General features: G+C 41.6%; 1 protein-coding gene across 5 annotated transcripts in view; it reads left to right on the forward strand.

The window, feature by feature from the left end:
* The first annotated feature begins 1,550 nt into the window (after positions 1–1,550).
* LOC136523089 (protein SWEETIE-like) overlaps positions 1,551–15,338 on the forward strand; it is a 43,004-nt gene continuing 29,216 nt past the window's right edge. For 4 of the 5 annotated variants that reach the window (XR_010776093.1, XM_066516865.1, XM_066516866.1 and 1 more), the window contains exons 1-11: positions 1,551–1,852; positions 2,501–2,708; positions 4,488–4,594; positions 5,375–5,611; positions 5,708–5,797; positions 5,865–5,952; positions 7,537–7,601; positions 7,913–8,017; positions 8,468–8,557; positions 8,636–8,716; positions 13,202–13,270. Coding sequence is in view for 4 of the 5 variants with exons in the window: in XM_066516865.1 (XP_066372962.1) it covers positions 1,685–1,852; positions 2,501–2,708; positions 4,488–4,594; positions 5,375–5,611; positions 5,708–5,797; positions 5,865–5,952; positions 7,537–7,601; positions 7,913–8,017; positions 8,468–8,557; positions 8,636–8,716; positions 13,202–13,270 (1,308 nt within the window). In the remaining variant the exon portion in view is untranslated. Of the gene's footprint in view, positions 1,853–2,500; positions 2,709–3,910; positions 4,008–4,487; positions 4,595–5,374; positions 5,612–5,707; positions 5,798–5,864; positions 5,953–7,536; positions 7,602–7,912; positions 8,018–8,467; positions 8,558–8,635; positions 8,717–13,201; positions 13,271–15,338 lie in introns of those variants that run through there. The other variant, XM_066516867.1, reaches the window with a different exon arrangement.

Below are 15,338 nucleotides of genomic sequence, written 5' to 3' on the forward strand. Positions count from 1 at the left end.
TGCCCTGCCTTACTTGCTTCATTTGTTTCCTGGTCCTCACCAAGCGGGCGTTCCCGGTCGGTTGGTCCTAGTTGGCTCCGACTGCGCCAGTCGAAGAAGAGCTGTAAGCAGGGGTTCAGTGCGTCCCCAGTCGGAGACGAGGGTCAGAGTTGGAATTGGTGTTTGGCCAGGCCTTCCGGTCGGAGAGGCCGTCCGGAGGCGGACCAGAGTCAAAAGCGAGCACTGTTCCTCCTTAGTGAGGCCTTCCGGTCGGAGAGGCGGGCCAGAGTTGGAAGCGGGCACCGTTTCTCCTCGGCCAGGTCTTCCGGTCGGAGATTGGATCGCCCCCTGGCCTGTCATTTAGGTATTTGGGCCGACCTAGGAGTTGCGCGTCATTCGCAACGTTGTTCGCTGGGCCGAGCCTTTGTTGGAAAGCCGGTCCATGAGGGACCCCAGGTTTATGAACCTAACAAGTTACAAATTTAAAGAGTGGAAATGTGGTTTATAAAAATATTCAAGTTAATGGAAGTGTGTTTGTTGCATTTAGGTTATATGTTTAGTTTATCTTGTGTGAATTTTTCTGTACTTGGAAATCGTCCGTTTGGATCCTCGAATTGAATTCATTCTAATAATTACAAATTATGCATAGATTAATTAAGCTAATATAGTTATATATGGAATATATTTGTATATTTATTGTTAGGCATACAAGAGACATATTTATATATTGCATTTCTATTAAAAGAAAGTGAGTTAAAGGGTGTGCTATAAGTTAGAGAATAGAATTATAGTATAGTGATATATAGAATCAATTTCTATCTCCCACCTTATGAATTTGAGATAGGCTTATTTGTGAGCTTGAGAATGTTGTGGAATGTCAAATTCTAAGTCAAATAGTCTAATCCATTATGTAGATTTCAATTCCTCTAAAATAAAGGGATCCAAACGGTCGTTAATGTTTCTTCGGAGGTTTCCAATTAAAGGGAAAGTTTTTATTGTGTTCTTTATTTCAAAAAAGAAAAGAAAAGAATCGTTTCCCTTTAGTTCTCCAATTCTCAATTCTGGTCCGCTCTCTGCTTTCCCAGGGGCCCAGTTGTCAAGCCAGCGGCAGCCCAGCCCCCTTTCCCTTGAGTCCCTGCCGAGTCGGGCCTAGCTGTTGGCGTCCTCTTCACTTCCTTTCCCAACTCGTAGGCACGACAAGACAGGGGAAGGGGAGGAGAGCCGATCTCGATCCCGCGCCGTCTTTGATCGGAGCCTCGTGCGTACAGTACTATGGAACTAGGGATCGTGTCAGCGCTGCCTCCAAATTCCATCCAGGCCATGTTTAGATTGTAACTTTTTCCAACCCAACGAATAGTACCACTTTCGTCTTATTTGGCAAATATTGTCCAATTGTGGACTAACTAGGCTCAAAAGATTCATCTCGTGATTTTCAACTAAACTGTGTAATTAGTTATTTTTTTTACCTACATTTAATACTCCATGCAAGCGGCTAAAAATTGATGTGATGGAGAGAGAGTGAAAAAACTTGGAATTTGGATGGTATCTAAACAAGGCCCCACTACCAGAGAGCTCTACAGTGCGTACGGTGAAGCCAGAGTCCAGCGTAACCTGCTCTACTACACCGCAAGTCCCAGATCTCGGTTGAACAAGACGACACACCTGAGCACCCGTGACGCGTTCCCGCTCCCACCCCTGCCCTCCCATGGCGAAGGGCGTCGGCGGCGGGGAGCCCATACCTCTGTCGCGGTTCGGCGCGCTGGTGGCCCAGCTGGAGTCCGTGGTGGCATCGGCCCGGCAGAAGACCCCCGACGCGCTGCTCTGCTTCGACCTCCTCTCCGAGCTCTCCTCCGCCATCGACGAGGCCCCCAAGGTCCGCCCCACTGCCTCCTGACATCATTCCCTGGAGCGCAGATCTCTCCCGTTAGGGCAATGCGCGCGCCTGCACCGCTGCACGTCTGCTGTTGTCGCTATCCCTGTCCCTGTGCGGGTTCCCTCCCCATGGTTATAGCTAGTTGCAAGTGGGCTTGCTCTGCCGTGATCTCATCGAAATGGCAGCTCCATGTTTTGTGCTATCTAGTCTAACAACTTGTTCTCTTCGGGTGTGTGTTTGCTCTCTTCGGGTGTGTGTTTGGTTTGTGGAATCATCCCATGCTTCATGAGATGGTGCATCACGAGTTCATTCCATGAATTTTGGTGGAATCAACCCATTCCTCATGCATATACTAATTATTATTGGCTTGTGATTGGCTTGTGAGGTGAGGAATGAGGCAGTGATGGATCAACCCATTCATTTCACAAACCAAACAAAAAAAAGTGAAGAGTGAGAAAAAGATGGACCACCTCATTCCTCTAACCAAACACACCCTTCATGTGGTTGCATTTAGCTGTAGTTGAAGGGGGACAACAGAGGAAAAAGACATGCTAAATGATCTGGGCCCATGCACCCATCTGAGTTATTATTGGATGACAGACTGAGTAATAATGATGTTGAGTTGTGTGTTTTCATGGTGCTATGCAGGATACCATACAACTTTGGCAAAGGAAATGTGAGGATGCTCTCCAATCCTTGCTCGTCCTTGGGGCTCGGCGCCCAGTTCGGCGCTTGGCGTCATCAGCGATGGGCCGGATTATTGAGAAAGGCGATGTGATATCTGTATACTCAAGGGCAAGTAACTTGCAGGGGTGCTTGGTTGATGTGAAAAGGGCGGAGGCCATTGCATGTGCAGGTTAGGAATTGAAATTTATCTTTCTAGATTTCTTGTTTGAATCGTACCATCTGTTTAGAATTCATCTATTCAGCATTATATTAACGACAAAATGAAATTGTATTGGATCAATCAACTGATCTTCCAAAATGTGCATTAACAATGCACTCCTACAATGTATCAGGTTGTGGTTGGTCAGTCATGGACAACCCAGGCTTAATCCATTGCGGAAGTAAATATGTACTTCCCAACATATTTGCTTGTACAGCTAATGAGTCCACAGCTTCCAGAATGCCTCGAAGCTGTGAGCACTTCAGCTCAACTTGCTTATTGAATGAGCAGAGAAGTAAATATGTTGGGAAGTACAAGGGAAAAATTGATTGGTATTGTTGCTTTTGAAAGTAACTCTTTCTCTTGCTAAACATGATTAGCACAGTAGGGACCAAGTAGCACAGCTGGGTGGTATTCTGGTAGTAGGACTACTGCTAAAGTTTGAGAAAGATTATGTATCATGTATGAAAACAAAGAATGAAGGAAAGAACTGAGCTTGTTACAAAAAAAAAAAAACTTGCTTTACTCATCAGACATAAGTTTTGTGTGTGCCTTTAGATGATGCAAATATTTTCACTTTATTTTCAGGAGTAGGCTATCCTTAATAGGCTCACAGTTTCAAACTTTAGTTCTAAATACACAAATTGTTGGAAACAAAATCACTTTGATTCTCAATTTCAATAACACAAGTAGCTAGTAACACAAGTTTGTACTACACTAATCTTATAGCTTCACTCAAAAAGGTTACAACTTACTTTGGTCTTCACAACCAAGCACTCACTTGATCTTCACAATCAAGAACTTACTAACTTGACAAGCTAAGTTGCTTACTACTATCACATCTAAGCTTCACAATAGCTTGATCTTCACAACCAAGGCCTACTACTAACTTGACCACACACTACATTTCTATCTAGCTCACATAGCTTCAACTTCTGTTACACAACCTTAAGGGTGCTGCCACTTTTATAGTCCTGTAGTCGGTTTGCTACAGTGACCGACGTGCTACAATGACTCAACTAACAACTAGTTAGTACTACAAACTTCAAAGCTACTGTCTTCATGTAGCTCTCTTATCCAGGGGCCATCTAGGCCTATACAAGCATGTTTAACACTAATATGCCCATATGACAAGATTAATCCTAACACAAATATGCATGAATTTGTTGTAGCCTTTGGCCCTTCATTGTACGGGCCTTATTGAGAACCTTCAACAATGGAGATCAGTGCATGTCCTGAGCTGTCCTTGTGGAAATAACTTCGGACTTAGTAAGTTCATAACTCTTTTTTGAATTAGGCATTGACAAACTCAGAGGCAGAGGTCACATTTGGTTCCTCTCAACTCGCTATTGTCAGAGTGAAAGATTAGGAAATGATAAAATGGGTCAGAGATGTGAAGACAGAAAGTGTGTTCAATTGATTGCTTTTAGCTGCCAAGGCTTAAGGTTATTCAGTATGGAATTGGTTTTTGACTGGTACATGAGAGTCCTTCCCTTTGTCTCGTGTTAAGGTTTTGGCAAGCCCTGGACTGAACCAAGTCTGGGGTATAAGCTTTTTATAGTTACCATTTACAATCCCTAGCCAAGTATAGCAAACCAATTTTGCTAACATGTAAAAGCTCCTCAAAAGATGTTCATGAAAATTGCAATAAACGTAATCTTATGTGCAGCATCAGAGTGATTAGCTTAGTTGTTTTTATAATTTCTTCTTTTTCTAATAATTTAACAGCACTTGATAATTTCCAAACAGGTGCGGCACAATGTCTGGGGGAAATTTACCGTTTATTTGGACGCAAGATTACTGCAGGGCTGATTGAGACATCAAGCATTGTAGCTAAACTCATGAAGTATCATGAGGTTGTATGCTTTCCCTGTGATTCTGTTAGTGTTCTTTATATACTCATTCTTGTGTCTTCTTTAGTAAATCTAACTATTCACAATTCTTTGTATGTATTTTTTTTTCAAAAATTATTTTGGAATACTTCATTTTGGTTTAGATATATGGAAAATCTTTATTTGAGTATCAAGAAACGATGATGACTATAAGCCGGGAAATTGCTGCAATAGTGTACCTTTCGATTTCTTGTTAGATGCTTTTTTTTCCTAATCTCTAAGAATCTCTGATGCTCTTGAACTATTGCTTGTTGACATCTGCCTTCTCCATTTTGGTGTTTCGTGGGTCCAATTCATTTTCTATCAATAAGGGTATGTTTGGTTGCATGCATTAGCCTATATCCCGACGTGTGCAGTGCAATTTACCCGTGTTTGGTTCAATGCAGTGGCTTTTATGCAGGCTTGCACATTGCTCAAAGCAGGTCCAGTGCAACATTAGCTAGTACGGAAGATTTGGTCGTATCAGGCAATGCAGAATTGGACATGCTGATGGACCACACAAAAATGAAATCTTCTCACTTCCCCACATCTACCAGAACATGAGATATCTACTAGAACATGGAGATGACTACATAGTCTACATGCAACACAATATGAGCTACTAAACACAACCTTACCAAGTGCAGCTTACCTGTGCAGTATAACAAAAAACCAAGACATTGTATACATTTATGCTGGCTTGAGTTGTGCTGTATATCACACCCTAAAAGGAATTCTGACAGTGTTCTCAAACAAATTTGTCAGGACTTTGTGAGACAAGATTCTCTTCTCTTGCTTGAGAATGCATTGGAAGGCTCTGGTGGTGGTGGTGCTGCTGCAGCTTATCAGGAGGCTTTCCGTATCATCATGCGAGGAGGTGTAAGTGATAAATCATTCATTGTCAGAGTAGCGGCAGCACGGTGCTTGAAGGCATTTGCTAATATTGGTGGGCCTGCGTTGGGGATGGCTGAATTCAATTCTTCCATGTCTTATTGTGTGAAGGTATTGTTTATTTACCTTCTTTCTCATGTTTAATGTGGCTTAGCTAGCTGAAAAGCATATGCTGAATCTGTTCCTTTTATTGATGTTTTATCACAGGGTTTGGAAGATAGTGTGTCTTCAGTTAGAGATTCATTTGCCGAAGCACTTGGTGCCATACTTGCTCTTTCAGTGAACCCAGATGCCCAGGTATATAATTCTCACATTTTTCTTAACCATTTTCCTTTTACGATTTAGATACCAGCTTATTTGATAGGTGAAGAAAGGCGGGAAAAAACGAACTGCTTCTGCAAAGAAAATTGAAGATGGTGTACAGAAGCATTTGATTGTGCCATTTGTCAAAGGTGAAACAAAATTCTGTCCTCCTTGTGTATAGTTCAATACATCTAATTACATGAATGGCTGCTCCTGTAACTCAACTCAAATGCTGCAATTTTCTATAGTTTAACCTTTATTCAGAAAGGAAACTAATGTCAGAGTATTTTGGAAGAGAGATAGGGAGATGTCTGAAGTTATATGTTTACTGATCTTTTGAGTATGTCTGAAATCAGATATTAACTTGATGTCTATCATCAAATGTCATATAGCTCTAAAAATGGGTATTGATCCTTTCGTTTGCTGTTTACCATATTCCAATCTTGTTATGAATGTTAGTATGAACCGCATTAGGTGCATACATTATTTGCTTTATAATAAATATAATTTGGGATAGAAGGGCGGGCCTGGTGCAAGCGGTAGAGTCTTACCGCCTGTGACCGGAAGGTCCCGGGTTCGAGTCGCGGTCTCCTCGCATTGCACAGGTGAGGGTAAGGCTTGCCACTAACACCCTTCCCCAAACCAGCAGGAGCTCTCTGCACTGGGTACGCCCTTTTTTAAATATAATTTGGGGTAATGCTTTTAGCTGGCTATCCAGAGTTCCAGACTGTTATTGTCAATGTAGTTCCATGAAAAAGGTAGGTTTACATATGGATATGGATTACCGATGAATGAAAATTTTGAATTAATTTCATGTGTTATTGGGAAACTGAGAAATGATGAATCTCTTGCTTTTAATTTGTTCTTTTCAACTTTTCCATTATATGCACCTTCCTATCTGCACTTTCCTTGCTGCTTCTAGTCAAAATAGCAACCAAACCATTTGTGCTACTAGCTCTTGTCCTCTAAAATCCCTTGTATTTGAGTACAATTTTTGAATGCTTGAATGCACTATATTACCGGGCGGAGGGAGTAAATTTAAATCCAACAAATAATATTTTAAGCATTATAGGTTTTGGCACATGATCTTGTGACCTCCTTGATGGGAACCTTCCCTGTCCTTTGGCTAATTCTGGTTGGACTGATTTCAGAATTTTGGAACTGCCTTTTATTGGACAAAAAGGTTGGCAATTTGTTGTATAATAAGATTTTTTTTCTTATGCCACCAGTTAGTTATTTGGTTTCTTATTTGTTTGTTAGTTAATAGGTTATTATTTAGATTGATTGTACCTGTGTTTCTTAGGAGTGTTCCTCTATATAAGATTGACTAATGTAATCACCATTCTCAAGCAAGACTAAACCAGAGGGAGAGACATGCTCCCGATTTTTTTTCCTAAAGAAGAGTAGCTTGGATTTGAACACCGCCAGTTACAGGGGTTTCATTGATCCCTGGAGTTCATTACTCTACTGTTGCGCCACAAGAAGCTTTGGTTCTCAAGAAAGAAAGTAGAAGGTTAACATCAGCCTTAGAGAAGATTGGAACCTGGGCCTTGTTTTCTCTTACTTCTATGTGTTCTCTAATGTTTAGAGTCTATGTGTTATGTTACCCCTTGAATGATGTTACAAACTTCTGTGTAGGGACTGTTCCTTCATTGCTCAAGTTAGCTTCGATGTCTATGAAATATCCGTTCTTATATGCATTGAACCGATTGTTTCTTGATTTCAAATTGCAGGAAATGGAGCTAATGCAAAGAAACTCCGGATTGGTTTAGCTTTATCATGGGTGTTCTTTCTGCATGTAAGTTTTATTAAGAAATTGTTTCAAATTTTTTTTTATTAAGAAATAGAGGAGCTAATATTGGAAGTATGAAAGAGAATAAGAGCAAAAGTCTGAAAAAACAAATTAATTAGTAACATGGGACATGTTAAGGGCACAAAGTGAGCTATTTGATGGTATAAATGCAAGCCAAGTGCTGGTTTTGTTCATTGCATAATAAACTCTTTTATGTTTCGAACTTTTGATATTTGTCTAGATTAGTTAGTTTGGCTTGCTTTTATGATGTATTCACATTTCATTTTGCTCCTTTATTTAGAATGGTTTTGTCACAGATGATTCATATGAAGTATGGCACCCCAGATAGCGAACTTCAAAACTATGCCATACAAGCAATGGAAATTCTCCAAGGGAATGATTCCCCTGATCCACATGCACTGGTATCCTCTTTTGTTGCTCTAAGATTTCTTAATCCATGTACTGTTATCCTATTATTGGTTTGAAACTTTGAATGAATTATGCACAAAGTCACCTGAGCAACAACATTTTTCATCAGTAGAAGAGTATGGTGGAAATAACACTGTAACGCCTCTGGCACTAGTATTGGATAGGCAAATTTAGTTTATTGAGGAGAAAATATATCAGAACGAGGAAGGAAATTTTATGGCATGACAATTCCATAAGGTTAAGAATCGTGCTATGCGTTCAAAGGGTTTTTATGACTCGTGTATGACTGCTCTGAACCCAACAATCACAGGTCTCATTAGCACCTCATGTTGCCCAAGGCAAAAGACAGATGTTTATTCGTACATGGGGTTGGACACAGTGGTCGTATGTCTTATTATTTTCTAGAATTTAAGGTTTCTGATTGCTCATTATGCAAATACTAGGCATGTGTTCTGTATGTTCTTCGAGTTGGTGTCGCGGATCAGATGACTGAGCCGACGCAACGTGAATTTTTGGTATTTCTGGGAAGAAAGGTATGGCAGATTCCTTTTAGTCATATACTGTTAAGAAATGTTTGAGGTTACTACTTTACATATGCAGTTCTGGTACAGCTGGAGTCTTCGAACTACACAGCTCCGATGAGAGTGGCAACACTACGCATTTTGTCTTACCTGTTGAGAAGCGTGGGTGAGGTATTTGCAGTTAAAGAACTCTAGTACTCTGTTTGGTGTTTTCACTGTTTATTGCAACCTCCATTAGAAAGAACCTGTCCAATTACTGTGTGTAAGGAGCACAATGGGTAACAATGTGACATGGGCAGCTGAAGTCGAGGACCTTGATTGGTGGGTCCCAACATTGTATGCACACAGTGGGTTTTGGGAGGGAGGGAGGATCGGATATAATTCTTACTTACCTCCAAATACACTGTACACTTCTTTAAGTAATAATTACTTGAGTAATCCAAACCAAATCTTAGATCTATATATGATCCATTTTGGGGCCTCATTGGAAATATATTGAAGAAGTAGGAATAGGATAACTGGATGAGAAGTTGCCAATTTGTCATGCATAGTGCATGCTCACAGGAACTGAAAAGTGCGGGGTGGGGGTGGGTTGGAATTTGGATCAATGGGTGTACTATAAGAATTTTGAATGAAATTTTCATGATTGAAGAGAGCAGAGCAGGAGAGAGAAAAAGTAAAGTTGCTTTGGAGTTAACAAAAGAACTTCAATACGTGCTTGAGCTCATATTTAGAATCTGATTGGCACCATAGGAAAATTTTTATATGATTCACTCTGTGTTCCAGAACCCCCTTTATTTCTAACTTATGTTTTTATTCACTTTAACCCTTATGAATGAACTTAGAAACAAATGAAATATTAATTGGCTTATGTCTAAGATGGGGGTGGCGTTGCTATGGGTGTGCACCAGGACCTATATAAGCCTGCTCGCATGAGTATTATTGTAGAATACTGAGTGCATTTCCAGTTAAATAAATTTGAGCAAGTCTATGTTTTATGTGCTAGAGGAAGCTCAAATGTAAGAGGAAATATCTGATATTATTCATTCTAGAGTCTTCGCATATACATATACCTGTGTACAGTAGCCACCTGGGCCATGGGCCTTTTTTTTTAAAAGGAGTTTCCTCTGCTTTTAAGTAAGCAATAAGATTCGGTACACAAAGCTGGGATTACCAGCGTCAACACAGAGAACAAAAGCACGGGACAGCCTAGCCTATTACAGTCTTATATTTCCTAAATGTCTGAGTAGGAGCCATCAGCTGGCCAGTCAACACTAAGCCACTTCCAGACCATCTCCATGATTCCTTCCATCCTTGATCCTTTGGCTTGAGCAGTACCACCCATTTTGCAAGGATAAAGCATTGTATATCACTTCAGAGTGGTTACTTATCAAGTGTTTATCAATCGCCATTTTATTGCGGTTCCTCAAAATTGCCGTTTGAAGAGGTTTTTGTCTTCCAGCCAACTTCCTATGAAGTTTGATCTGGAAGCGGGAAGAGAGTCAAAACCAAATGCATCCCTAATGCAGCACCATGCAAATTTAGCTATGTGGCATCTAAAGAAGATGTGATCGATGTTCTCTAATTCTCCGCATAACACTTCTCGCTGCCCTTCCAGTCTCTCCTCTTTAGGACTGTAGCCGTCTGCAGTTTATTATTAAAGAGTTGCTAGAGGAACACTCTGATCTTCATTGGCACGTTGCACTTCCAAATATTTAGGGTAGTTCTAGAGCACACCCCGCCATCAGTTAAAACATGTATAGTGATTTGGTAGAGAAGGCTTTGGACTTGTCCAGACCCCATTCCACCTCATCCTTTGCATTCGGGTGTCAGTGAATTCTTTGTAATCGATTCATCAACTCCTGCCACTGGGGAAGGTTATGTTGAGACAAATATCTATGCAGGCCAATCTCCCATCCGTGTTCATAGTTGCATTCAGCCACCGTAGCAAAAGGGTCCTCACAGATATTATAGAGATCAGGATATTTCTGCTTAGGAGGGATATTATCTAGCCACACATCCTGCGAAAAGAAGGTTTTCTTGCCACTCTTCATCCTGAAGATGGCTTCCCATTTGAAGAGATGCTTGACTTTATGAAGATCTTGCCAAAACTGGGAGGAACCTAGCTGTCTTGACTTGAAAAAGTTACCATCATGCATGTATTTAGCTTCCAGGATTCTATACCACATTTCCTTGCATGATTTTCCAAATCCATTTAACTAGAGTCATTCATGAGCTTAGTGTTAATAATCCCCAGACCCCCTTGGTGGGTCTAGTGACCATTTCCACTTGGCCATAAGGTACTTAAAGTTATTTTCGGTTCCGAAAAGAAATTGGATCTAATGGTGCCCATCTTCTGGTGAGCCCCTCCAGCAAGCTGATAAAAGCCCAGAGTGTATATCGGTACGATACTGAGGCATGTGTTGGTTAAAATGAGCTTGCCACCCAACGTTAGGAGCTTACCCTTCCATGGGTCAAGTCTCTTCATCATTTTATCAAAAATACCGGTGAAAGCAGCAATGCTCAAATGATGGTCAGTGATAGGGATTCCAAGGTATTTCATTGGGAGATTGCCTAGAAGACAGTTCAGCATGTTTGCAATTCTCTTTATCCTCCTGTGTATATAAAAAAACATAGACTTTGCTCTTGTGGAAGTTTATTTTGAGACCAGGCTCCACTCAAAACCAATGTTTTTAAATCGGCTTATCGTCCCTAATCGTTATGGTACCGATAAGGACGATCAGGACGATTAATCGACGATAATGACGATTAATCGACCTCTTATCGGTCTAATCGTCCATATAATCGTCCAGCATGTAGCAGGACTATATATCATATATGTATGGTATATATACCATATACTATATACTTATATAGTAGACATCAAGCATCAAGACTATATCTTCGTGCTCCCTTGGACCTGCAGCAGTGGGGAAGAGAATTGGCGACCCTGCAGCAGGAGGGAGGAGGAAGCAGCACGCAGCAGGGAAGATGCACGGACGGGCAGCTTGGATTGGAACCTGAAGGGAGGAGGGAGTGAGGATGGAGAGGAAGAGATGCAGCCCAGCAGCGGACGGCTGGAGAGTGGGAGTGAGGACTGAGGAGGTGAGAAAAAGAGTGGGGGAGAGGTATAAAAGAGAAACCCTAATGGGCCTAGCCCAAACAAATATAGCCCAGTAAGCTGAACTGCTGAAGCAGCCCATCTGCGTGCTGATCGGTTAAGACACCGATAAGGACGATTTATCGACGATTAATCGGACGATAAGGTTTCTGATCGCTCTGATCGAATCGGAGGGCCTAATCGAGTGCTAGGTACCGATAAGGACGATTAATCGCGATAAGGCCTGGAAGAATGCCTACTATGCGTCCATGATGTACAGCTTTCTCCAACATCACACTGAGGGCATCAGCATCTAAGTTGAAAAGCAGAGGGGAGAGAGGTGGAATGCGTCCATGAGGTTCAGCATGTCTTTGGCCTTTGAAGATTTTGAAAAAAGGGCTTCTGCTACCATTTAACATTGATGCAGACTTTACCCCCCATAACAGTGTCCATTATGATGTTTATCCAAGTTTCAGGGAAACCTTTACCCCTCATGACCTCTTCTAGGAAGTCCATCTTACCTTGTCGTATGCTTTCTCTAATCAATCTTCAGGATCACACCTTGTTTCCTGTTTGATTTTAGTTCGTGAATGACCTCATGTAACACTACCACTCCTTCAAGGATGTTTATGCCTTTAATGAACCCGGTTTGGTGTTGTCCAATCACCCCCCTAGCACACTTAGATAACCTATTAGTCAGAACTTTGGTAAAGATCTTGAAATGCACATTCAACAAACAGATGGGCGATACTGCTTAATAAAATTGGCCTCCTTGACCTTAGGGACCAAAGTAATTACTCGATAGTTTGAACGGTGATGTCTAGAGAGCCTCCATGAAAATCCCTGAACATATTCATCAAATCCTCTTTAACAAGCTCGCTGAAATGTTGGAAGAAAGATACGCCAAACTCATTTGGTCCTGGGGCTGTGTCCCTCTTCATATCCATGACCGCCTCTTTCACCTCTTCATAATTGAAAGGTTCTGTCAGAAAGTTTTTCTCTAGTAGGGAAAGGTAGGAGTGGTCTCGTCAAAAGGTTGGCGCCAAGTGTAGGTTGAAGTGTTTATTAGGGCCAAAAATATCTTTATAGAAGGAAACCACATGGTCCACTATCTCCTGCTGGTCCCTTATCAACCCTTGTTCATTGGCATAAAGATGGAAGAATTTTGAGTTAGAATCTCCTTTGATGATCCAGTTCTTTCCAACCCTTTGTTGCCAATAGATCTCTTCCATTTGATAGACTGTCTCTAGCCCAGTTTCCTATTCCTGTCTTCGTTACCACTCAAGGCCTGAAACCTCCTTGGTTTCAGCAAGTTGTTAAAATTATCAAACTGCTCGAGTAGGATATGTTTTCTCTTTTTCTGTTCTCCCCTGGGCCCTGGGCCATATGGGCCATTGTGGACTAGAAGTCTAGAACTATGTACAAGTATATATACTATATGGAATATGTATATGTATTACTAAACTTGACATTATGTTCACTCTGGAAATGTTCAAATTCTTTCTGGTCAACATTATTACTAATGCTATAAATACATGGTATGTACTATCCTGCAGGTTCCAGCTGAATTCAAGGATGTACTTGATAACACAGTTGTTGCAGCATTATCTCATTCTTCTGCTCATGTATGTTGTGCACACAATTTCTGTTATAGCACATGCTGTTGAATCATTATACTTGTTCAGCAAATACATGCTATATCAGTTTAAATAAGCATCATAGGTATATACTATTGAATTGTGCCTTTTCTACTTGCAGGGGGTAGGTTAAATTAACCATTTACTCCCTTATTTTTTGTTTGATTTGATTTTTTTGACAACATGTTTGATTTGATTGAATAAGTGACACTTGTACACATACCTAGGCAATTAATTTTTTTAACATTATGATTAAATTGCTCCCTTTTGTACAGCACATAAAACACATTCTATAATAGGCAGTGCATCATGAGAAGTTCAATTTCCTGGCTGAGAACATGCCACCACAGTACTAGGAAGTGGTCATGTAATAATATTGGCGATCTAGTTGTTTGAGTGAGGTGGGGGTATTGGTGTGTGTTTTGTAATGGCTTCTCTACTTTTTTCTTCTTAATTTAAGGATATGCAGCTCTCCGGCATGTTCAAGAAAAAAACATGCCACTGCCAATACTAGGAAGTCAATTTTCCAATGATGTTGGTTGGTGAGGTGTGTTGGCAAAGACACAGGGTATTTGGGAATTGTCTGTATTACTTAGCCACCATAACCATGGCTGTTTTTTTTTAAGTTAAAGCTTCATTGCATCATAAACATGTTACAGATATGGGGATCTTGTTACCCCAATCATTGTTTTCTAGCACATGCTTGATATTACAAGTTGGATGATGAGCAAGTGCCTGGCAAGAAAAAAGACATGAATTTGGGAGGCTTGCTCGTCTTGCCTTTTTAGCAAGGCTATCAACTATCTTATTTGTCTTTCTATTGATCTTGATTACTGTGTAGTTTCTTGCTTGTTCATATAGAGAACCAGAGGTCTGCTTTTACAGCTAGAAAGTAAAACAAACTTGCAACAACTAAGTAGAGATAAGATGCTAAAGTAAAGATAATATGCCATGACATGGGCGCTAACTACTACTACTTATCCTAAACATGGAGCCCCAAAATATCAAATCTTTCAATTCTCCCCCTAAGCCTTGTGTGGTGCCTTTGGAGTGATTTGAACCATCCCAATTCTGGCGCGAAGCTCCTGGAACTTGACCCGTCCAAGTGACTTGGTTAGGAAGTCCGCAAGTTGATCCTGGGTGTTGATGTAGTTGGCCCTGGCACTCCCTTCATCCAAGCAGCCCCTGATGAAATGGTACTTGACCCTAATGTGCTTGCTGCGCTCATGGAAGACGGGGCAGACTTGCTGTCCACTCTGAGCTTGACTGCCTCGGCGTCTTTGCCAAGTAGATCACCCAGCAGCCGAGCCAGCCAGAGCGTTTGAGTGGCGGTGGAGGTGGCGGCGATGTACTCTGCTTCACAGTTGGACATTGCCACCACCTGCCGCTGGACCGATTGCCAGCTGATCAAGCATTTGCCAAGGAAGAACACAGAGCCGCTTGTGCTCTTGCTCGTGTTGATGTCGCCATCGTGGTCGTTGTCGCTGTAGCCGACGAAATGCGCCGCTCCGGGACACCTTGGGTAGTGCAAACCGTAGTCGAGCGTACCCGCGATGTAGCATAGGTTCCTTTTGATGGCCTGCTGATGCTCCACTGTCGGCCGCTGCATGAACCGGCTGACGTAGCCGACGGCGAACGCCAAGTCTGGTTGGGTGTGGACGAGATAGCGCAGGCTGCCGACACTTTGGATCTCTACGGTGGAGGCGTCTCCAAACTTGACAGCCGCGCACGCCGCAGTCTAGGTCGGAGAAGATCTCCCGCCGCCTTGTCATGTGGTGTGTAGCGCCACTGTCGAGGTTGGTACCAATTGTTGGCAAAGACACAAGTATTTGGCAATTTTCTTTATTACTTAGCCACCATAACCATGGCTGCTTCTTGGTTCATATATAGAACCAGAGGTCTGCTTTTACAGCTAGGAAGTAAAACAAACTTGCAACAACTAAAGTAGAGATAAGATGCTAAAGTAAAGATAAGATGCCATGACATAGGCACTAACTACTACTCCAAGATTCTTGGAATGACTTATAATTTGGGATGGAGGGAGTACTACTTATCC

This window comes from Miscanthus floridulus, chromosome 18 (assembly GCF_019320115.1).
Source record: "Miscanthus floridulus cultivar M001 chromosome 18, ASM1932011v1, whole genome shotgun sequence".
Taxonomy (NCBI): domain Eukaryota; kingdom Viridiplantae; phylum Streptophyta; class Magnoliopsida; order Poales; family Poaceae; genus Miscanthus; species Miscanthus floridulus.